At 36.6% G+C, this 23903-nt stretch overlaps 1 protein-coding gene and 1 pseudogene across 11 annotated transcripts in view; both read right to left on the bottom strand.

Annotated features, from left to right (window-relative positions):
* EVI5 (ecotropic viral integration site 5) overlaps positions 1–23903 on the bottom strand; it is a 197902-nt gene that overhangs the window by 66090 nt on the left and 107909 nt on the right. For all 11 annotated transcript variants that reach the window (XM_036255429.1, XM_036255433.1, XM_036255432.1 and 8 more), the window contains 2 exons: positions 15402–15548; positions 7374–7469 (listed from right to left, as the gene is read on the bottom strand). In XM_036255429.1, the coding sequence (XP_036111322.1) occupies positions 7374–7469; positions 15402–15548 (243 nt within the window). The remainder of the gene's footprint in view (positions 1–7373; positions 7470–15401; positions 15549–23903) is intronic.
* On the bottom strand, positions 17349–18890 carry LOC118626107 (annotated as a pseudogene).

Below are 23903 nucleotides of genomic sequence, written 5' to 3'. Positions count from 1 at the left end.
TCCTAACAACTAGTGATCTATTGATAAACAAATGTATGTAAATTGATACATCCATGAATATAGTGATAACTTCTGAATTTTAAACACTTGAATACTCAAATTACATACATTAAAAATCACTTATTGTAGAAATAACAAATGCATGAATTATTGTATTTGTTTAATTTCTTCAAATACAAATGTTTGAGTGATGGCTATGTGCCATGCATTATATACCAAGCAGGGAGGAATACAGAAATAAAATAAGACAGGCATAATTCCTCTCTTATGGAGCTTCCATTCTGGTGGGGAATGTACACAAAAACAAAAATGTATCATTTATGGCAAAAAAATATTTGTTTTGAAGAAATATAAAGCAGCATAAGAGTACAGTGATTAGAATGGAAATATCATTTTACATAGGAATTTGACCAAAGAAGCTTTATCTAAAAAAAACCAACATGAAGGCCTAAATGAGGTAAGAGGATTATGCAGTATTTAAAATTCATAATGGTAACTCTGAATTGTCACAAAATATTAAAATGATATACAGTGAAACTTTAGAGTTCAACCCAAATAAGAACTACAGAATGGTGACTAAAATCCATCAATAAGTATCATTCTGTTTGAGAAGGAAGGAAGAAACCTTGGTAATAACTTTTACAAACAGTTCTAGGGAAATGGCCAAAATTTGGAAGCTGTTACACTTAGAAAAGGTTAGATTCATCATGAGACTCTAATATAAAACAGTTCCTCCAAAGACAGTGGTGGTGTGGGGGGGGGAGGCAAGGAGGCATTATCATAAAGAATAATGTATATGGGGGGGAGAGAACAGAAGAGGGGAAGAGGGTGTCAATGGGGAAAAAAGAAGAAACATCTGTAACAAAAATAAATAAATGTATTTTAAAAAAGAATAATGTATATTTAAATATATTACAGATGTAGTTATCTCAGAACAATAACATGGGGAAGATTATGACCTTTATTTTATTTATTTAATTTTTTATCCTCACCCAAGGACATTTTTGCATTTATTTTCAGGTAGAGTTGGAGGCAGAAAGGGAGGAAGAGAGAGAGAAACATCGACGTGAGAGAGACACATCAACTGGTTGCCACCTGCACAACCCCAACTGAGGCTGGAACAAATCGCAACCTAGGTACGTACTCTTATGGGAACCGAACCTGGGACTCTCTGATCCACAGGCCGACGCTCTAGATGCTGAGCCAAACTGACCAGAGTGAGATTATGAACTTTAAATCATAAGAGTGTCAAGTTGACTAAAAAATCTTTTAAAACAATTTAGTATACTTCAGCCTCATAAGTATATCTAACATAATGCCAGTGTTTATAAAAATGAGTATTTCTTCATCTAATGTATCTTCTCATTTTAAAATGACATTTACAAAATTTTCATAACTACATTAAAAAGCAGTCTTTGATTATAACAAATAACAGATGATATAATAATATAATGTATTAAGTGAAGAGTTTGAAAGATTTTATTCATAAGAGAGTAACAGTAATTAAAAGGGTTGGTCTGAAGAGATCTGAAGTACAAAAATGTTTGTCTAAGTTGAGTTCTCCCCCTAGTGGAATGTGAAAGTGATCTAAGATATTTCCTTGACTAAGAATAACTTAAAATATATTATTCTTAGAAATGAAAAAGGAGTTTCAGGTTTTAACAAAAACTCTATTTATGGATCTTAATCTGCATGTAGTAAGTACATAAACAAGTAAAAGTTGAATCAAGATGTTTACTGAAAATCCATTTACTAAGTACACTAACAGCAAACTAGCCAAGGAGAACTCCGTAAGCAGAAATACCTCAGAAGCAGAGGACTAGGGGGCACGGAAAAATACAATTTATGAAGACATAGCAGTGTGTTGAATGGTACAGAATTTTGAAAGAATGTGAACATTTTGAAAAGAGAGTGTATGTGTGTAGGGGATGGGGAGAAAGTAACAGGGAGGTAATGGTGAGAAATGAAGCTAGAAATATAGGTTGGGCAATAATGAAAAGATAAACATTTTATGCCGAGGAGCTCTGATGTGATTTGATAGGTAAAAAGCAGTCAATAGAAGTTTATGTTTTAGAAAGATAACTCTGGTAGCTTTGTGGAGGAGCCAAGGGTAGAGAAAAGGAAACTGGATAGGAAGTTACCAGACAGTTGTGAAGGGCAGATGAATGAAAGGAATGGCAGGGGTACAGAAAGGCTAAGGAAGGTTTCTTAACCGTTATGCCCTGGTCAGTGTGGCTCAGTTGGTTGGGTGTTATCCCGTGCACCAGGAGGTTTCTGGTTTGATTCCCAGTCCACAGCACATGCTAGGCTTGGGGGCTCCATCCCCAGTAGGGGGTGTGCAGGAAGCAGCCAAATGATGTTGTGCTCTCACATCCATGTTTCTCTCTCTCCTTCTCCCTTCCCCTTTCTCTAAAAACCAATAAACTATTCTTTAAAATAGAAAATTACCTTTGATTTAGTTTTACATTTATATAGAACTTTTCTCTTTTGAAGGAAATAAAGAGTTGGACAAGACACTTTAATTTGTATGAATTATTAAGAATTATTTGAAACCTTGGGCCAGGTGGCTCAGGTGGGTGGAGAGTTGTCCTGCACACCAACAGGTTGTGGGTTTGATTTCCGGTCAGGGCACATACCTAGGTTGCAGTTTCGATCCCAGGTTGGGATACCTACAGAAGGCAACCAATTAATGTTTCTCTCTCACACTGACGTTTCTCTCTCTCTCTCAAATCAATAAACATATCCTCAGGTGAGGATTAAAAATAAAATGTGGTGTGTCCTTCTTCCCTATGAGCAACAGGAGGACTCTCTCTATTTTAAAAAAATATGTTTTCATTTATTAGAGGGAGGAGAGAGAGAGAGAGAGAGAGAGAGAGAGAGAGAGAGAAAGAGAAAGAATGAATGAATGAGAGAGAAACATCTATTGGCTGCCTCCTGCACAACCTGTATTGTGGATTGAGCCTGCAAACCGGGCATGTACCCTGACTGGGAATTGAACTGGTGACCTGTGCATGGGACAATGCCCAGTCATCTGAGCTACACTTGCTGGGCTCTGCACTCTCTTAAGAAAAAAAAAATTACATGAAGGCAAATCTACTAGAGTAGGTGAAGATGGAAAATGTTGGTAGAAATGTTAACTAGCACAAGCACTTGGTAAAATAATTGGGTATTATCAGGTAAAGTTTAAAACTTGCACACTTTATGTAACAGCCCTGATATATATGGTAGAGGGTAAGAAAAGCATTAAGTGAAATTCCTATTAGGTTGAATAATTCAATAATATATAATACCACTGATCAAGACTTAATATACAAAAAAAGAAAATATTTTGGTTGAAATAGGAACACATTTGATTTTAAACATGGCGATTTGAAGTGTTTACAATTTCCAGGTAGAGCTGTCTACTGTCCTTTAAAACTATTGGTGTATTCATCAAAAGATACAATAAATTTAAAAACAACAACAAGAGACAAATCGCAGAATGAGAATAGAAATCTGCCAAATGTAACATCAATAAAGAAGTACACATCCATAAGAAAAAGCGCGATAGAAAAATATACACAAGCCCTGGCCAGTTTAGCTCAGCGGTTAGAGTGTCAGCCCATGGACCAGAGAGACCCGGGTTCGTTCCCGGTTGCAGTTTGTCCCCGGCCCCAGTTGGGATCATGTGGGTGGCAGCCAGTTGATGTGTCTCTCTCACATCGATGTTTCTCTCTCACATCGATGTTTTTCTCTCTCTCTCTCTCTTCCTCTCTCCCTCCCTCCCTCCCACTCTATAGTGTTAGGGGAGGATGTGGAACAACAAGAACTTTCATTTGGTGCTGTTGGGAGTTTAATCTGGTGCATTTTAGAAAATAAAGTTGAAGGTTTACATGCTCTCTGACCCAGCCATTCCATACCTTCATATACATGTAGAGGAACTCGTGTACAGGTGATCAGCATGATGCACAAGATTGCTCATAATCACAGCTTTGTTCATAACAGTCCCAATCAGAAAAGTCCCAAATAACCACTAATATTATAATGGATAAATACACTGTGATGCGTTAATAAAATGGAACATGTACAAAAATAAAATGATGACTCTTAAAATAATGTTGAACAAAGATAGAGACAAAATGAAAATATTTGATTTGATTATACCATATTCAGAAACAGGGAAAACTAAACTGTGTGGATCAGAAATGCATACAAAGATAATACAACTATAAGTAGTTTTATGGTAATCACCATAAATTTTAGGTTACCTAAAATTCAGGATAAGGCAGTAGCATGTGGTTAGGTAGACTTCTGGGGTATAAGCAATATTCTCTATAGTGGTCATATAGGTAATATATAAATTTTGCTTTGTTTACAAACTTCTCTGTATATTGTGTTATTAATTTTTTTTAAAAGGTTTAAAAATTACTGGTTAGGGAAAACATGATAGGGCTGGAGATATATTAGGTTTCACTTGTACAGATGGCTCTTGAAGACATGTAAGTGAGACTTCATTTGAATACAGATTTTAAAACACCCAAAATTTGCATTTTTGGAAGAATACAAAGATTCAGAATTGATAGAGAAGACTAAAAACAACAGTTTAAAGTCAAAAGTGAGTGGTATTAGGAAAGCCACAGGAGGAGAGAATGTAAAGAGGATAAGAGTTAAGTCAATGACGACAAATGAGTTAAGTTCAAGCAAGATAAATACTGAAAAAATACCAATGGATTTGGCAATTAGGATTCCAGTGAGCACTTAAGTGACATTTGATGCTATTGTTAGTAAAAATTTCATGCATTTTCTGTTCTATTTTTCAAAAGTAAAATGTTATATTTCATTTTAAACAAAATATGTATTATACTAAGTTTTTCATTTTAATAAATATTTCAGAATCAACAAGAGTGATTTAAATCTTGCTATTTTGTGACTGACGTGTATAAAACATTTTATAATTTTCTTGATGTAAAAACAATACATATTAAACTAGAACTGCATATGATAGCATGACTTAAATAGGTGATTACAAATATATTATGCCTCGTACGTTTTTCTGAATATGTACTACTATATGGGGAATATTATCAACAGAACATAAAGGGTACCTTTTTATAAACTTACACAAATTATAATGTGTTGTGATTACTTTTGACCCAGATCAAAAGATGAGGTTATAATATGTAAGTCTTAGAAATTAACTGAATTTTAATTGACATTTAAGGACAAAAGGATTCAGTTTGGCTCAGTGGTTAAGAGCATCGGCCTGCGGTCCAGAAAGACCTGGGTTCGGTTCCTGCTAAGGGCGCGTATCTCGGTTGCAGTTTGTTCCCGGCCCTGGTTGGGTCGTGTGGGTGGCAGCCGCTCGACGTGTACCTTTCACGTCGATGTTTCGTCGATGTTTCACTCTCTCTCTCTCTTCCTCTCTCTCCTTCCCACTCTATCTGAACAAAAAATGAAAAATGTCCTCGGGTGAGGATAAATAAATAAATAAATAAATAACAAAAAAGAGAAAATTTTAGATATTGTAGAGAAACTGTATTTGTGACTTGGAAAAGAACATAAAAAAACTGTGAAAGAAATAAGATTTTAAACATAATACTTTGCCTATATTGGAAATGTATTACCTTATATTGTACAATAAGAAGTAGGACAAAGAAGTGACAAAACACATTTCTTTTTAAAGCTTTGAATTTCCTTTTGACAATATAGAAATGCAATAAATTATCATTCAAAAATGGACTTGGAGTGCAGGCAACAAAGGAAAAAACACTAAGTTGGACTTAAAAAAAAACTTTTGCACATCAAAAGGAAATAAGAGAACAAAAAGGCAACCCATGAAATGAGAGAAAATGTTTATAAATCACATATCCAATAGGGGACTGACACTGAGAATATACTTTAAAGAACTTCTAAAACACAAGAACAACCTCATCAAGAAATGGGCAAAGACATGAACAGACATTTCTCTAAAGAAGATATACAAGCCCTGGCCAGTTTGGCTCAGCGGTTAGAGCATCGGCCTGCGGTCCGGAGAGACCCGGGTTCGGTTCCCGCTAAGGGCACGTACTTCGGTTGCAGTTTGTCCCCGGCCCTGGTTGGTTGTGCGGGAGGCAGCCACTCGATGTGTCCCTTCACGTCGATGTTTCTCTCTCTCTCTCCTTCCTCTCTCTCCCTCCCACTCTATCTGTACAAAAAATGGAAAATATCCTCGGGTGAGGATAAAAAAAAAAAAAAGAAGATATACAAAAGGCAAATAAGCACATGAAAGATGCTCAGTATTACTAATCATTAGGGAAATGTGAATTAAAACCACAGTGAGATACCAAGGCACACCCATTAGGATGGCTGTTACTGAAAAAAAAGAAAACAAGCCCTGGCTCTTTTGGCTCAGCAGTTAAAACGTCGGCCCGCAGACCAATGAGACCTGGGTTTGATTTTGGCCAAGGGCACGTACCTCAGTTGCAGTTCATCCCCAGCCCTAGTTGGGGTCACGTGAGAGGCAACTAGTCGATGTGTCTCTCACATCAATGTCTCTCTGTCTCTGTCTCTCACTCTCTCCCTCCTTCCTAATTAAAAAGAAAAGAAAAAAGAAAAGAAAAAAAGGAAACAAAATTAATAAGTGCTGGTGAGGATGTGAAGAAATGTGTGCATTGCTGGTGGGAACGTAAAATACTGCAGCTGCTGTGAAAAACAGCAATTTCTCAAATAATTAAACACAGACTTGCCACACAATCTGGCAATTCCACTTATGGGTATATACCCCAAAGAAATGAAAGCAGGGACTCAAACAGATATTTGTACACCATGTTCATAGTAGCATTACTCATAATAGCCAAAAGGTGAAAGCAACCCAAGTATTCATCAATGGATAAATGGATAAACAAAATGTGGCACGCACATACAATGGAATACTAGTCAGCCTTAAAAAGGAAAGAAATTCTGACACATATTACAACATGGATGAAAATGGCATTATGCTAAGTGCAAGAAGCCAGTCACAAAAAGACAAATACTACATGATTTTACTTATATGAGGTACCCAAAGTATTCAAATTCAGAGACAGGAAGTAGAATGGGTGCTTTCCAGGGGCTGGGGGAAGAAGGGAATGGGGAGTTGTTTAATGGGTATAGAGTTTCAGTTTTGCAAGGTGACAAGAGTTCTAGAGTCTGGTTGCACAACAATGTAAATGTATTTAATGTCTCAGAACTATACATTTTAAAATGTGTTATGTGTATTTTACCACAATAAAAAGAATGGGCTTGGAAATGAATAAGTGTTGAAAACAGAATCACAGTCATTTTTAGAATGAAGATATAAGTCATTGTTCAGGTGCAGAGGGAAGAAGAAACTATTGCATTATTTTTATGTGTACTTTATTATTTTCGCATGGTACCTGGATTTCAAGCTCTGCAATGTGTTGTTGTAGTTCAGCCACAGCAGCTATGCTATCTGCCTCCCGGAGTCTCACAGCCATCACTTCTTCCTTGTTCTAGGGTGGCAAACAAAACAAACCAGTAATAAACTGTATAATACCAAACTAATAAAAAAACATAAACACTATAACCTGTCTCAAAATTTAGAAAATAACAAGCCCATTAAATGAGGAAAAAAAGCCATTATCTCCTAAACTTGATATGAAATGAAGAATATATAGAATGGCATTCCATCTTTAAATATTAAAAATATCATTCATATAAATTAATATTGCTCAAAATATTTAAATTAAAATTTAACTTTATTAAAATTATTGGTGACTGTGGAAGTTAAGTTTTTAATGAAAGAACAATTATTGAGAACTTTCAAACATTTCACTAGGATAACAGATTAATAAAGAATAAGAATACTAAAAGTATGTTAGCTAGATAATATTTTTAAAGTTATATGTTTTCTGAAGCAATAGATGTTAACAAATATTTACATTATACTACAAAGAATAATAAAAATTAGATTATATCACAATTTTGTATATTTACCCCTCCACCTCAAAATTTCACAAAGGAAAAACTCTAAAACCACATTCTACAATATCCATGCTAAATAATACTGATCCAGAAACAAGAAAATATGGTAGAGAAAAGGGCATGCAAAAATATTTTGCTCCTCCATTAACTTCCGTTGAAATTTATCAATCACTTATCAAAAATGTGTAAGCATGGTGAGCTTATAATATTGATATTATTATAATATCAAATTTTTTTAAATTACTAAAGTTAGCCCTGGTGGTTAGAACATCAGCCTGTGGACTAGAGTCTCAGCCTGCGGACTTGATTTCTGTCAAGGGCACGTACCTCAATTGCGGATCGGTCCCCGCCCAGGTCGGGGTTGTATGGGAAGCAGCCAATCAATGTGTCTCTCTTACGTTGATGTCTCTCTGTCTCTCTCTCTCCCACTCTGTCTGAAGATAAATGGAAAAAATATCTTCTGGTGGCTCTGGTCGGTTTGGCTCAGCGGTTGGAAGCATTGGCCCACAGACCAGAGAGTCCCGGGTTCAGTTCCCAGTAAGGGCACATACCTCAGTTGCAGTTTGTCCTTAGCCCCGGTTGGGGTCGTGTGGGTGGCAGCCAGTTGATGTGTCTCTCTCACAGTGATGTTTCTCTCTCTCTTCCTCCCTCTCTCCCTCCCGCACTATCTGAAGATGAATGCAAAAATGTCCTCGGGTGAGGATAAAATAAATAAATCCTCAGGTGAGGATTTAAAAAATTTACTAAACTTTAGTAAAAGTATAATAATTAAGCTTTTAAAGAAAAAATTATATTTATTCTTGCCCTGGCTAGTGTGGTTTGGTTGGTTAAAACATCATCCTGTGCACCAAAGGGTTGTGGGTTCAATTCTCAAACAGGGTACATACCCAGGTTGTGGGTTCAATCCTCAGTAGGGCCTGTGCAGGAAGCAACTGATCAATGATTCTCTCTCACATCAATGTTTCTCTCCCTCTCTTGCTCTCTCTCTCTCCAAAATCAATTTTTAAAAAACCATATCCTTGGGTGAGGTTTAAAAAAATAATTTAAAAATTTATATTTATTATTGTTCCTCAGATATGATATTGGTACTTTACTTCAAGCAAATACTGCTTTAAATATTTTGTAAATTTGCATATGGCCAGAACATGTAGTCCCTGTACCCAATGCTGTGCTAATAAATGTTTAACAACCAGCTCTGAGGTAGGGGTATTTGTGTGTGTGTATGTGTGTATGTGTGTTCACATGCATGTGCATATATCCATGTGTACATGTTTATGCATAAGTTTATTATATATTTCAATATAAACTGATATAAAGAATGTATAGTACAATACACTCAGATAATAAGATATAATACTCATTATTATAAATTCTATATAGTCAATATATTCTCACAGAATGCTTTCACTTATTTTTGCCATTCTTGTATCCATTAGACACCTATGGTTGAAACTGAGGAATAAATGAAGTTTTAATATGAACACTGGCTAAGTATTTTTTATTTATGTTAGAGAGAAGATGAAAGTGAAATGAAAAAGACATATTAGAATTTCATTCATTTGTCAATGAGCAAGTTTTTTGCTGATTATGATAATAGTAATTAAATATGAGAAAACTTCCTTAATATTTTGTGCTATTCACAATGTAAAGGCTGAATATACAACACACTTTTAGGCTTTAATTTGCATTATTAGTCTATTAGCCTAGAGCAGGAGTCAAAAACTTTTCCTTTAATGGCTCAGACAGTAAATATTTTAGATCTGAGGGCCATACAGTCTATCACAACTATTCTATCTGCTACTGGACTGTGAAAATGGCCATAGACAGTACATAAATGAATGAACAAAGCTGTATTCCAATAAAACTTTATTTATAAAAACAGGGAGCCAGACAGACTTGGGCTATGGGTTATAGGTTGCTAACCCCTCTCTATACAATCAACTAAACAATAAATCAAGCCCTGATATGTAGGCTTGCCAATTTACATGGTATAAATACTTCTACTATGGCTCCTTTCAAGCTACCAACATAACATGCCTGATATACAGAGTTTGGAAGAAAAGTGCACTAACACACTATTGAATGGAATTTCCAACAGCTACAAGAGGTAAATAACCTCAAAAGCACAGAAAACAGTAAAATGCAAAATAATTAGGAAATGATGAAGTTTGAGTGCTTATTACCTTTGTTCTACCATAATTTGTTTATATTAAATAAAAATTTTAATATGGCTGTTTAACAAATGTGTCACAAAATTCTTAAAAATTTAACAATTGGTTCTTGCAAGCCTTTACTAGTTGGCTCCAGCACAGTGTCTATGTTTAATAAAATTCAAATCTGGTCTGTCATTCCCTTATTTAAAACATTTTTTTCTTAAAAAAATTTTTTTTAATCCTCACCTAAGGATATTTTTCCATTTTTATTTTTTCAGATAGAGTGGAAGGGAGGGAGAGAGAAAGAAACATAGATGTGAGAGAGACACACCGATTGGTTGCCTCCCACACAACCCCAACCAGGGCTGGGGACCAAACCGCAACCAGATGTGCCTTTGACCAGAATCAAACCCGCGACTCCAGTCTGCGGGCAGATGCTCTAACCGCTGAGCCAAATAGGCCAGGGTCCTTAATTAAAACATTTTAATGGCACTCCATAGATCTTTAGATAATGTTCCAGGTCCTTATACTGGTGTCCAACACTCAAAATGACTGGGGTCCCGTTTACTACTCTTGCTTCATATCTTACCAGTATTCCTCACTACCCTCCTCTCTAGCTGGAATTAACTTCTTTTAGTTCAAATAACTTCCTTTTCACTTCTGCTCTTCACACATGCTATTCCCTTTGCCTAGTGAATTCTGTTGCCTTTCCTTGACTAACTCCTATATATCCTTAAGGTCTCAGCGTAATCATTACTTAGTTGGCCTTCCTTAACCATAATTCTTACACTAAACTTCCATTATAGTGTCCTATATGCCCCCTCAATCATAGCACTATTCATACTGAATTCTCGTTGTATGTTTACTTGTTTATATCCTTAACTAAGAGAAAGCCCCTTGAGGACAATACAGTGAACTCTCCAACAGCCAGTTCCACCCTGCAATGATGTGAGTAAGCCACCTAAAACACCTATCGTTCTGCTTAAGTTAAATCTTCAGATGGCTGCAGCCTCAAGAGAGTAAAACAGAACCACTTAGCTAAGCTGCTCCTGAATTTCTGACCCACAGAAACTTTGGAATTTTGGCGCTTATTGCCATTTCAAGTAACTAAATTTTAGAAGTAATTTGTTAAATACCAACAGATAACTAATACATTTATGCTCTACTAATTTTAGTTAATCTTGTATAAAAAAATCAATCAAGCCCAGCCAGTGTGGCTCAGTGGTTGAGAACTGACCTATGCACCAAGAGGTCGCTGGCTCCTGGTCAGGGCACATGCTCAGGTTGTGGGTCTGATCCCAAGTGGGGGCATGCAGGAGTCAGCCAATCGATGTTCTCCCTCATTGGTATTTTTCTCTCTTTATCCCTCTCCCTTCCTCTCTCTCTAATACCAATAAAGAAATATATATATATATATATATATATATATATATATATATATATATATCTCTATCAAGTATAAAAACAAAAATTTAGGCATCACCTTGGCCGGTGTGGCTCAGTAGGTTGAGCATCGCCCCATGTACCAAAAGGTTACCGGTTCGATTCCTGGTCAGGGCACATACCTGAGTTGTACAGGAGGGAGTGTGCAGGAAGCAGCCAATAGATAGATGTTTCTCTCTCTCTCTCCCCCCTCTTCCTCTCTCTAAAATCAATGAAAACATCTTTTTTTAAAAGTAAGCATTAATTTCCCCCTCTCCAATCTATCTAATCACCAAGTCTTATTGTTCTCTAGAAAAGTAGATCTTGAATTGATCAATTTCTCTTTATTTAACTGCCAATTCCTAAGCTAAAGCTAGAATCTCAGTCCTGTATTATTATTATTATTATTATTATTATTTTTTTTTTTTTTTTGGTATGTGCCCCTAGCAGGAACGGAACCTGGGACCCTCTGGTCCACAGACCAATGCTCCAACTGCTGAGCCAAACTGGCCAGGGCTGTCCTGTACTAGTATTACCTGATGATCTCAGCAAATCCCTCTCCAACCCTACCTCAAACCTATTTCTACATACAATGGCATGTGGTTCTTTAAAAAATAATTACAGTAATTGCTACAAGCAACATCCCCTAATAAATGCTAAAATTAGTTGCTGAAACTTAAAGAATATTTGCAGAGCCTCAAAATAGTTCCCTCCAAATATTTAATTACTGTCGTGGTTTTAACATATGCCCACACATTCTTTGATATGCTTTCATTCAGGAGGTGTAGCTTAATGCTCCTGCCCCAGCGTAGACTACGGGCTAGACTAAATAACTTGCTTGCCATCAACAGAGTCTGAGAGGAAATACATTTGTAGTGGAGAAAGCTGGCAGACACCAACTTAATCAAATGACCAAGGTTAGCAGCACTGGAAGTAATACATATCAGTACAACATGCCCCATATGATGGGATTAGAAGGACAATTTATCTGTATTCTTTCCTAAAATACTTCAGTCTAAGCATGAGAATACATCAGACAGTACCAAATTGAGAGATATTCTACAAAATACCTGATCAGTGTTCACTAGTCAATGTAATGAAAGACAAGAAAACACTGAGAAACTGTCACAGGTCAGAGAATACTGAAACATGATGGGAAAATAAAATCTGTAGTTTAGTACTAACAATGTATCAACATTCATTTCTCAGTACCTATATGTGTACCATGGTTATGTAAGATGTTAGCATTAGGAGGAGTTGATTAAAGAGAATTCTCTGTACTACCTTTGCTACTTTTCTTTAAAAATAAAAATTATTTCAAAATCAAAAGTGAAAAAAATCTGAAGCAAAATAGTAAAACAGAAAAAAAAAAACCCAAACCCAAAAACCCCACACATATATTGCTTTCCTACTCACTGGCCTCCCATAGTACTTGAGAGTAAAACCCAAAGTCATTACCATGGGCTATAACAATTTACATGGTAGGCCTACCTCCTGACTTTATCTTATTAAGCTTTTCATTATGTATGAGACTCAGCAATCAAGTTCTTTCCTGCTTTTGAACTCTGTGACCCATTTCATGCAGGGATCTTCCCCCAGCTCTTCATAAGGCTGATTCTTTCTTACTCTGTAGGTCCCAACTCTGATACCACCTTCTAGCACTACATCGTAATTACCCCTTCCCCTTAACTCCCAGTCCATAGTATATCATTACTAATGAGTAGATGCCATCATTCTTTGAAGTCTCATAATCTCACCTCATCCCAACCCTATTTGAGAATCACTATCTTAGAATATGTAAATTACATCTATTTTAAAACAAAAAGATTTGCCTACACACTTTGTAAGTAACATGATGAAGAAACAAATACTATAATGCCCTGCTGGTCAAAGTAGAAAATCGTGCAACCCTAAGGAGGGTAATTTGACAAAATTTATGAAAAGTACAAATATGTTTACCCATTGATCAAACAATAACATTTACAGGAATTTATCCTAGAAGTGTGGCGCAGTGGTTGAGCATCAACCCATGCACCAACAGGTCACTGGTTTGATTCCCGGTCAGGGCACATGCCCAAGTTGTGGGCCAAATCCCCAGTGGACGGCATGCAGGAGGTGGCCAATCGATGTTCTCTCTCATCGATGTTTCTCTTTCTCCCTCTCCCTTCCTCTCTCTCTAAAATTAATAAAGAAAAATTTTAAACCCTCCTTTAGAAAAAAAAAAGAATGTATAGATATATTTCTATACATCTACAATTATGTATGTTACTAGGATATTCACTATACTCTGTTTATAGTAGCAAAGCACTAGGAACAACCCATGTTCCCATCAATAAGGGCCTACCTAGTTAAGTATACTACAGCACAGCCATGAAATGGAAAAGATTAATTAAATCAATATACAACTTAAACACAGGGGAGATATTAGAGTCAGCATCTGTAACATACATCACAGAGGTATTAATGAACAATCAAAATTTTTTAAAATCTCAAAACCATTCTTATAATTATCTAGAATTCTTAACCTGAGTCTACTGCTTAAATTCAAAGAAAACAATTATTTTTATCTGCAAACTCCCTAAATATTTATTTCCAAAGAACACTTTACTTTGATTAAAAGGTGATAGGGCATCTGAGGAGTAATATTAAATCCAATTAATAGTGTTATCAACACATTTTAAAGAAAATTTATACCAATAATGAAAAAGATTACATTTAGTTCTTTATTAAAAATAAGTCAGCACAGACAATATGGCAGAATAAAAACTCAATCAGATATTAGCATAACAAATCAAAATTAGTATAACAAATCAAACCTCATGCTATATAATTTTATTTCTAAATTAGTCTAGTTATATCCTTCAAGAGGGACTCCTCTTAAATTAGTACAAATTTTAGTACTGCCTACAGATTTCTGTCAGTGTAAATTGTAACAGTCATGCATATTAATTAGGATGTAATTTCATCTCTGGATTTCAGTGACACTGATAAACCACTCAAGCTTCACTCTTGGTTTTTAATGACACTAGAACAAGTTGATGGAATTACAGCTTTATATGTGCCATTTGAAAGTCTTATTTCTTATCATAGAATAATAGGGCTGGAATCTTTAAAGGGCATCATTCCTACTATCTCACCATGGAAAGATGGATGTCTAGTTTATTTTTTAAATCCCATAACTTGTCCTTAGTAATGCATTCTAATGCTCAGAGCACAATCATCTCTTCAGTTATTTCACACACACACCCTCTCCTCCCACCCCACCTCCCATCTCCTCTCTCTTTTAGCACTGCTATACTGTAAATTTATTTCAGGAAAAAATGTACTTGCATTCAAATACTTTTTCATGTTTTATGAATCCAAACACTTTACAAAAAAAAAAAACTTATTAAAATAATAATGAGAAATGTGCACAGTTTTCCCAACTCATTGGCACACATACACTTCTTTTGCTCCCTGCTCTATTCACAAAACATGTCAATATTCATTGCCCACGAAAAAGATACCTATCAAAGCACAGTTGCTCTAACCTCTCTAAATTACCTACCTATCTTTACGGTTGAGACCTTTAAAGCTTTGGTTTTAAAGGGGGGCTACAGGTCCAAAGAAAAATTGTAAAAAGGTAACAGTGTCAACCCTTTAATTTCATGCACAGGCATTTAACCAAGTGGTTGAAAATGAGGTATCCTGCCTGTAATCCACCCAAAAGCAAGATGCCCTAACCTGGTCTAAAAGCAACCATCAAACCAAGTTCAGAAAAAGTGAGAAATAAAATTCGCTTCTTATGGTTTTATTTGGTTTTAAAATAATAGGATCAATGATGAGATAAAATAAAAAAGGCATTTTTATATTGACAAAAACAAACTAGCTACTTGATACATTTACCTTGCATTCAATCTCTGCTTGTTTGCGCTTTGCTTCACTTAATTGAGTAAGTAGTCCTTTGTTCTGCGCAGAAAGATACTGCACCTTCTCCTGTAGACTGGTCACCTCTTGTTCTGCTCTTCGAAGATGGTTACTGTTGATCTGGTTCTAATAATAAAAAATACAAATATTCAGATTTTACAGATAAAAGACCTAAAAGAATTTACAAATTTCTACCTGCCCATTTCATGCTTATACAATATAATAAAAAATGTTGGTATTATTTACTATAGATCAATTTTATTCAACAAATACCTAAAAACTAAAAAAAAAAAAAAAAGATTTATAAAACTACTTTAAAAATTAAATCATCTGAAAGAATACATAAGGTCCATGTTAGAAACTCTTATTATAGCTCAAGTTATCATTTATACATAAATACCTATAAACTATAAGGATGGTCATATAGAACTTGAAGGTATTAATTTCTTAAATAAGGCAACATGATACAAAGTGGGTAGATACAGGAAGAGGATAAATTTAGTTCCTCTTTCCAATTCTCAGAAGATAACACAGACTGACTGAAGGTACCATTACCATTTACTGGACTGTAAATATGATGTAACAAAATGTGTCACGTGCATGTCTATATTCTTCCAATGCACAGAACAGTATATTCCATGGTGCACGGACTGATTTTGAATTCTGGCTTACTATTTGGTGATTAAGCTAACTAATTAATATATCTGAGTCTCTATTTCATCATTTGACAAGTGTATATAAAAATATTACCGCGCTTGGTCAGGGTGCCTGCAGGAAGCAACCAACTGATGTGTCTCTCATACTGATATTTCTCTCTCTCTGATGCCCATCCCCCTTCCTCTATCTAAAATAAATTTTTTTAAACTAAAAAAACACCATCTATTTCTCATTTGATTGTCTTCAGAATTATGATATAATACATGTAACAAGCTTAATATAGAGTAAGAACGCAATACACACTAGCTGCTTAGTGTATTATAATTATAGAACATGCCAAAAAAACACACACACACACACACACAAACCCACAAAGACCTGGCATCAACTGACTTCAGATAATTTTTCAGGCTTGACCCAGCCTTAATTTTCTCAACTCCAAATTATTCTATCAGGGGCTTGAAAGAAACAATAGAAATTTTCATAACCAAAGACAAGTAAAATCTGGCTCCTCATTTAACAGTTCTTCAACCTTGGTCAAGTTATCTCATCCCATCAAATTTCAGTACATTGAGATAAGCACAGATATTACCATTTGCCTTTCAAGGCTGTGTGTTGTGAGAATTACATGAGAAAAATTTATGAAAGGAGTCTCACGCAATGCCTAAAATTTAACCGTTACTTAATGAACGCTCAGTTGTTGCTATCACTATAGCTATTCTACCTCACTCTTTCAAAACTACCCTGCCTTCAGTTTTTTTTTTTGTTTTGCTTTTTGTTAATTCTCACCTGAAGATATCTTTCCATTGATTTTTGATAAAGAGAGGGAGGGAGAGAAAGAGAGATAAACATCGATCTGAGAGAGATACAAGGATTGGTTGCCTCCAGAACAACCCCAACTAGGGCTGGGGATCAAACCTACACCCCAGGTATATGCCCTTGAAGGGAATCAAATATGAGACCCTTTGGTCTGCAGGCTGATGCTTGCACCACTGAGCCAACTGGTCAGGGTCTGCCTCCAGTCTTAATAAAAAATCTGGATCATCTAGTAGATTTAAGTTCCAAAACTTTCTCCCACTTCCAGATTACTTTCTCCCACTTCCAGGTTTCTTCACCTTCATTTTTATTTATCTTTCTGTCACAGAAGAAATGCCTCCTTACAAGACCAGCCTCTATATTACTCTCTTTTTTCTCATTTTCTTTCTTTTTTTTTGCAAGAGAACAGACTGTTTTATTGACTTTAGGTCAGCAGGGAACAATTACCTGCATTTATACTTCTTAAGATATTTCACCTCATTGAAAACAAAGACAAATGTTATATTATAGATGCATCGTGACTTTCGTGTGTTTGCTGCTCTGGTTGAGAAAACATCCAGCTCTCCCTGCAATGTGTTTCAGGTTTACAGCTCATCAACGAAAGGGGTATGCCTCAAATTTCCACTTGCTGCCATTGACTTCTGGCCAGAAATAAACTTCTTTGCAGCATTTACAACATCAGTATCAGCTACTGAGTCAATCTGCTGAAGGACTGTGGTTGGTGGCACGAACGAACCAGCAATGAGAGCCTGAGATCCGACTTCATCCAGGAAACCTTTGGAAGACTCCACTGACATGAGGTACCAAGCTTTCAGCTTGTTCTTGGCAGCCTGGACATCTGTACTGGAAAGGTTTCCTTGAGCAATAGCTTTTACATGGTTGTAAGGCAGCCTTGATAACATCTCCGACAGCTGCAGCCTGCGAGATGGTGTAAATCCCAAAGAGTCCAGAATCCAAGTAATCGGCATTAAATGCGGAAACGTCAAATGGTTGGTAGATCTCCTTGGCAACAGCTTGGTACAGAGGGCTAGTGGCATTGCCGCCCCTCTTGACATGGGGCGCAGCACTGAGGACATGCTGGAGAACAATGAATGCATTTGCTTCTGCGCTTCCTGTGTCAGCACCTTCTGCTACAAAAGCAGTGTGGATGAGACTGTCTCCATTCTGTTCTCGAATTTCACCTCCTCGGAACCTGGCCTTTGCATGAGATAAACCAAGCCCACCCCGCATGTTCAGGAATCGTTCAGCAACTTGCTTCAGAACAGGGTGACTCACACCAAGTCCAATCAAAGCGATTCTTGCACTTGTAAAATGGTTCTGAACATAGTGATGTAACTCATCTGGTGTCACTTTCCCAATCCTATAATCAGGACAATACAAGGAATTAGCCAAGGCATTTCGGTAAGCTGCAGCTTGCAAATTTTCAATGATACGAGCCTGTGGATTCTGAAAAGCCACAGCTTTGTCAATCCTTAGCTGAGGCTGAAGGGAAGCTACCTCCCAATGATGAAATTCAGGTGCTGTGGTGACATTGAGCAGGAACTCCATTAGAATTTCAATGTCATTCCGCAGGCATTCCACAGTGTAGGCCATGTTTTACCTTGTTGAAGTCACACTTAATTTACCAGCAACTGCTTCAATTCCACGGGTTATCTTAAAAGATAATGTTCCTTTCGTAGTCAGACTGGACGCCAGACAAAGCAGATGAGAGGTTCCAAAGTTGTTCGCGTCCTCGTACCTACTCCTTGCTTTAATGAACAAGCCATTCTGGATGCTGGAGCATAGTTTTCCAAAGAAACAATCACTAAACCATTCAGTAGTTTGGTAAACTCAAGGTCCTGAGGCTGGAAAGTACTCCAGCAAGGGCGCTCGTGGCTTTCACTTTGGGAGCAACTTTGAGGGAATAAAATCTCGAGAAGGACCCGGCTCTGCTTAGCAGCTTCATGGCCCAAATCCCCTGACCCGCGGTCACGGCCAGCTGCAAGGCTCTTTTTTCTCATTTTCAACTAATACTGTCTGTCTACAAAATTACAGTAAACTCTTAGTATTGTATTCAAGATGTTCTACAACCTCTTTCTACTGCCTTGCCTTCTACCATTAAAACAACTCCACCTCAGAGGAACAAATCTTCAAGATAAGCTGCAAAGAATTCCCACAGAAAAAACTCCTCCCTGAACAACTGATTACAATTCCATGATCCAAAATTACAAAACACTTACACATAAAGCCCAAACATTGCCTATGAATGAGAAATAGTAGCTGAAAGAATAAGAATAGATTTTTAGGACTCTAGACAATAAAATCACAGGGACTTCATATAAAATAGTTTATATTCAAAGTTATTAGACATAAAAAGAGGAAGCAAAAACAAAAGCAAAGCACAAGTCAGTAAAAAAATTTGTCAAATACACAGTTTTTAAAATTAATATATCCACTGATATTATAGATTCAATAAAAAGTTAAATAGCCCTGGCTGGTTTGGCTCAGCAGTTAGAGTGTCGGCCTGTGGTCCAGAGAAACCCAGGTTCGGTTCCCACTAAGGGCACGTACCTCAGTTGCAGTTTGTCCCTGGCCCTGGTTGGTCGTGTGGGTGGCAACCACCTGATGTGTCCCTTTCATGTCGATGTTTCTCTCTCTCTCTCTCCCTCCCTCTCTATCTGAACAAAATATTGAAAAAATGTCCTCGAGTGAGGATAAAAAAAAAAGCTAAATAGATTAAATACATTTAAAAAACAATTAGTGTCCCAGAAGTCAAGAGACATAGAAAAGAGAATAAGAAAGTACAAAAAAAACTGCCTAAAAGGGGTTTTAGGATAAAATAGATCTGGAAACAACCCAAGTGTCCATCAATAGATGAGTGGATACAAAAGCTGTGGTACATATACACGATGGAATACTATGTAGCTGTAAGAAAGAAAGCTCTATTATCCTTTGAGACAACATGGAGAGACCTGGAGAGTTATTATGCTAAGCAAAATAAACCAATCAGAGAAAGACAAATATCACATGATCTCACTTATTTATGGAATATAATGAACAAAACAGACCCAGAGACACAGAAGTAGGGTACAGACTGACAAACCTCAGAAGAGGGGGCAGAGATAAAACAGGAGGGAAGAGATAAACCAAAAAACTTATATGCATGTGTGTGTAACCAATGCACATAGACAACAATGCTGGGGGGTAGGGGGGATCAGGAGGAGGGTGTCAATGGGGGGAAAAGGAGAAACATCTGTAACAAAAATTAATTAATTAAAAAAGGGGGGAAAAGGTGGTGAGGATTGATGGTGTAAGACAGCAATTTTCAACACTCATGGCACACATAAGCTAATTACTAAAATTCATCTGCACACCCAAAAATATGTTATATTTTTTGCCAATCTGACAAAAAAAATAGGTATAATTTTGATTCATTCACACTGGATAGCTATTGTTATGCTGGCTCTTGTCATTTTTTTATTTGACAAGCTACAGGAAAAGAGGTCAGTGCTCCTGACTAAATAGGTATCACATGTTTTAAAAATTCTTGCAGTACACTGGTTGAAAATCACTGGTCTAAAAGATGATAATAGTTGAGAATTTTGCCCAGTAGGTGTGGCTTAGTAGTTGAGCGCTGACCCATGCACGAAGAGGTTGACTGTCTAATTTCCGGTCAGGCACATGCCCAGGTTGTGGGCCCAATCTCTAGCAGGGGCATGCAGGAGGCAGCCAATTGATGTTCTAATTGATGTTTCTATCTCTCTTTCCCTCTCCCTTCCTCTCTAAAAATCAATAAAGAAAAAAAAAAATACACATTTAAAGAAAGATGGCTGAGAATATTTTACAACTGAAAAAAAAGAAACCACATATAAATCCACATGAAGTTCAGGAAGCACATCTAGTCCCAAACAGGACAAATAAATCCTCACCAATGTAACAAAGCTTGGAATACTCAAGGGAAAACCTGAGTATCTGTGAAGTGGGAAAGTGAAACACCTGGCAGATATATCAACTGGAAAAATATGTAGTGCTTAAAAAAATAAGTTTCATTCTACAATAATATACTCAGCTAAACTTTTTTTTTTTTTTGTATATGCCCCTAGCAGGAACTGAACCCAGGACTCTCTAGTCCTCAGGCCAATGCTCCAACCGCTGAGCCAAACCGGCCAGGGCTCAGCTAAACTATTATACAAGAGTGAGAGAAAGCATATTTCTTTTCAAAAAGTGAGAGTTTATAATATATGACTGAAATTGGAAAGAAACTTAAATAAAAGAATAGAAAGCAAAAAACTGGCAAATAGGTAGACAAATTCAAATAAGCACAGACTGCATAAAACAACAATAACATCTAGTAATTTGGATGTATAAAAAACAGTAAAATGTTTTTTATACAATATGTACAATAACAGTAAAATGTAAGATTTGAAGATGAAAGAAGAGCACATGAAGTTCTTCTCAGGCCCTTAACACAGTTTGGAAGGAAAATGGAAAAAGTTACTAACTTTAGGCTTTGTTCAGTCAGGTAAGCATTTTTAAGTTTTTAATAGTATATATAAACTAATAGAAAAGAAAAGAAATTATGAAAGTCAAAGTAGTAGAGAGAAAGAGAGAGAAAAACTAAACTAAGCCAATAAAAAGCAATGAAGAAGGAATAAGCAGAGAAAAGGAAGATATAAAAATTACAAGATAAAACAATTTCAAATATCATAATAAAGACTTTTGATTTCTGGTCAGGGATGTAGAGAGTCAAAAAGAGCCTTGTGCCTACCCTTTCAATTAAAAAGAGAAAAACAGTCAAACTCTAAGTTCATGACTTTTGTTGAACCCAAAGAAGTGAGGTCACAGGGTAACCAACTAGTCCCAAATCTAAGGAGACACAAGGGCAGAGGCAGCCAGAAGCTGTCAAGCATATTTCAGTTAGAATAAATAACAAATTGGTGGAGGCCAAATGGAGGCTGGTTAGACAGTGTGGAGCAGCAGAGTTCACAAACTTCTTCTTCATGGGCCCAACAGGTATACACAAAAAAGACTGATGAGAGTCTTGAGAAAGAGAGGCCAAGGTACAGGCCTGAGGAAGGGGGGCAATAGCAGCCAATATAGGAGGGGCACGCCTGGCTGGTGTGGCTCACTGATTGAGTGTCGACCCACGCACCAAGAGATCACTGGTTTCATTCCTGGTCAGGGCACATGCCCAGCTTATGGCCCCAATTCCCAGTGGGGGGGCATGCAGGAGGAGGTCAATCTATGTTCTCTCTCATCGATGTTTCTATCTCTCTTCCCCTCTCCCTTCCTCTCTCTCTAAAATCATAAAGAAAATTTTTTTTTTTTAAAAATAGGAGGGGCACTAACTTTTGCTTGCCTCCTCTAGGGAATTAATGGTTTAATATGCTTGGAATACTAACCTCCTTGCAGCACTAGGGAAACCTTTGTACCTGAGGAAGGGGCAGGACTATATTTTGGGCCTAGGACTATAGTAGGGCAGGAGCACAAAGAAGGCCAGATCCAGGGACAGTGCATCCTAAGACAGGCTTTATCAGAATAATACAGCAGAGGCGTTTTCTGCCCTGCCAACTTCCTATAACAGGTAACAGTGGAATACTGCTGAAGACCGACCCTTTCTGAAGTGCTGTGCAAAGGGAAGACCTAAAGACATTGAGAAAACACTTTGGCGAACCAGTCCCCAATCTAAAAATAAGATATTGCTAGGGGAATTTGAAGCCTGTGGTATAATGAGGGTAACCACAGAAACAACAAACCTCAAACCCAGCCCAACTCCTGACTATATTAACTCAAATCCCCCACATTAAAGTCCTACCAGAAAAAAGGTGTGCGCATATCCAGGCATAAAAACTATTTACCTTAGTCTACTGTCCTACACAAGATGTTCAGTTTTCAACAGAAAAAATTACAAAGCACAGTAAAAGGTAAGAAAAAACAAAACACTACCAAGAGACAAAGCAGTCAACAGAACCAGCCTCACATATGATGCGGACTTTGAAATGATCTAACGTAATTTAAAGTAACTGTGATCACAGTTAATATCAGCTAAAGGCTCTAAGGGAAAGGTGAAAAACATGCAAGATCAGACAGGTAATATCAGTAAAGAAATGAAAACTCTAAGAATCACAGAAGTGCTAGAAATGATAACACACTAACAGATGTGAAGAATGCCATCAATAGCTCATCAGACAACTCACGAAGTGGAGGAAAAATCTATGAACTTAGTAATAACCCAACAGAAACTGAAACACAAAGAGAAAAAATAACGGGGAGAAAAAGAACAGAGCATTCAAGAGTTGCTGGACATCAAACAATCTAATAGATGTGAAACCGAAATCCCAAAAGAAGACAGTATGAAACAGAAAAAAATATTTGGAGAAGTGATGACCCAGAATTTTCCAAATTTAATGGCAGACACAAATCCACAGATCTAAGAAACTCAGAGAAAAAAACAAAGCAAAAAAACACTCAATTCATATCATATTTCCCAAGAGACTTTCAATTTCATCTAAAATTTCAAATTTACCACTTAAAGTTGTTTTGAGAATATTTTTGAAAAGTATTTTCACTGGATCTATACAGGATGGAGCAAGAGTAGATTTACAGTTGTGAGTATGCAAAACACAGTTTATTCTTATATTATTATTTATTAATTATTGTATTATTTTCCATATGAACAATTGTAAACCTCTTTTTGCCCCACCCTGTATTTATGCCTCTTTTTTATTCCTGATAGTGTTTATTTGTTTCTTATTTTCTTGAAGTTTGCCTTATCTTATAAACCAGACTCAAGAAGACACAGAAAGCCTGAAAAGATCTGTAACCCTTCAACAATAAGGATCAAGAGCAACTATATTCACAAAACAAGACTGTTTAAACAAGTAAATTCCAGCAACTATTAAAGTAATGAATATTCCAATCTTACATAAAATTTCTGAGAACAGAAAAAGATAAAATACAATGCAACTCATGCACCGTGGGATAAAAATCAGGAAAGAGTCTCCCCAAAAAGGAAACTGTAGTATAATC

The sequence above is a fragment of the Molossus molossus genome, unplaced genomic scaffold, assembly GCF_014108415.1.
Source record: "Molossus molossus isolate mMolMol1 unplaced genomic scaffold, mMolMol1.p scaffold_m16_p_12, whole genome shotgun sequence".
Taxonomy (NCBI): domain Eukaryota; kingdom Metazoa; phylum Chordata; class Mammalia; order Chiroptera; family Molossidae; genus Molossus; species Molossus molossus.
The sequence above is the reverse complement of the archived record's forward strand: the minus strand, read 5'-3'. Positions and strand labels throughout refer to the sequence as shown.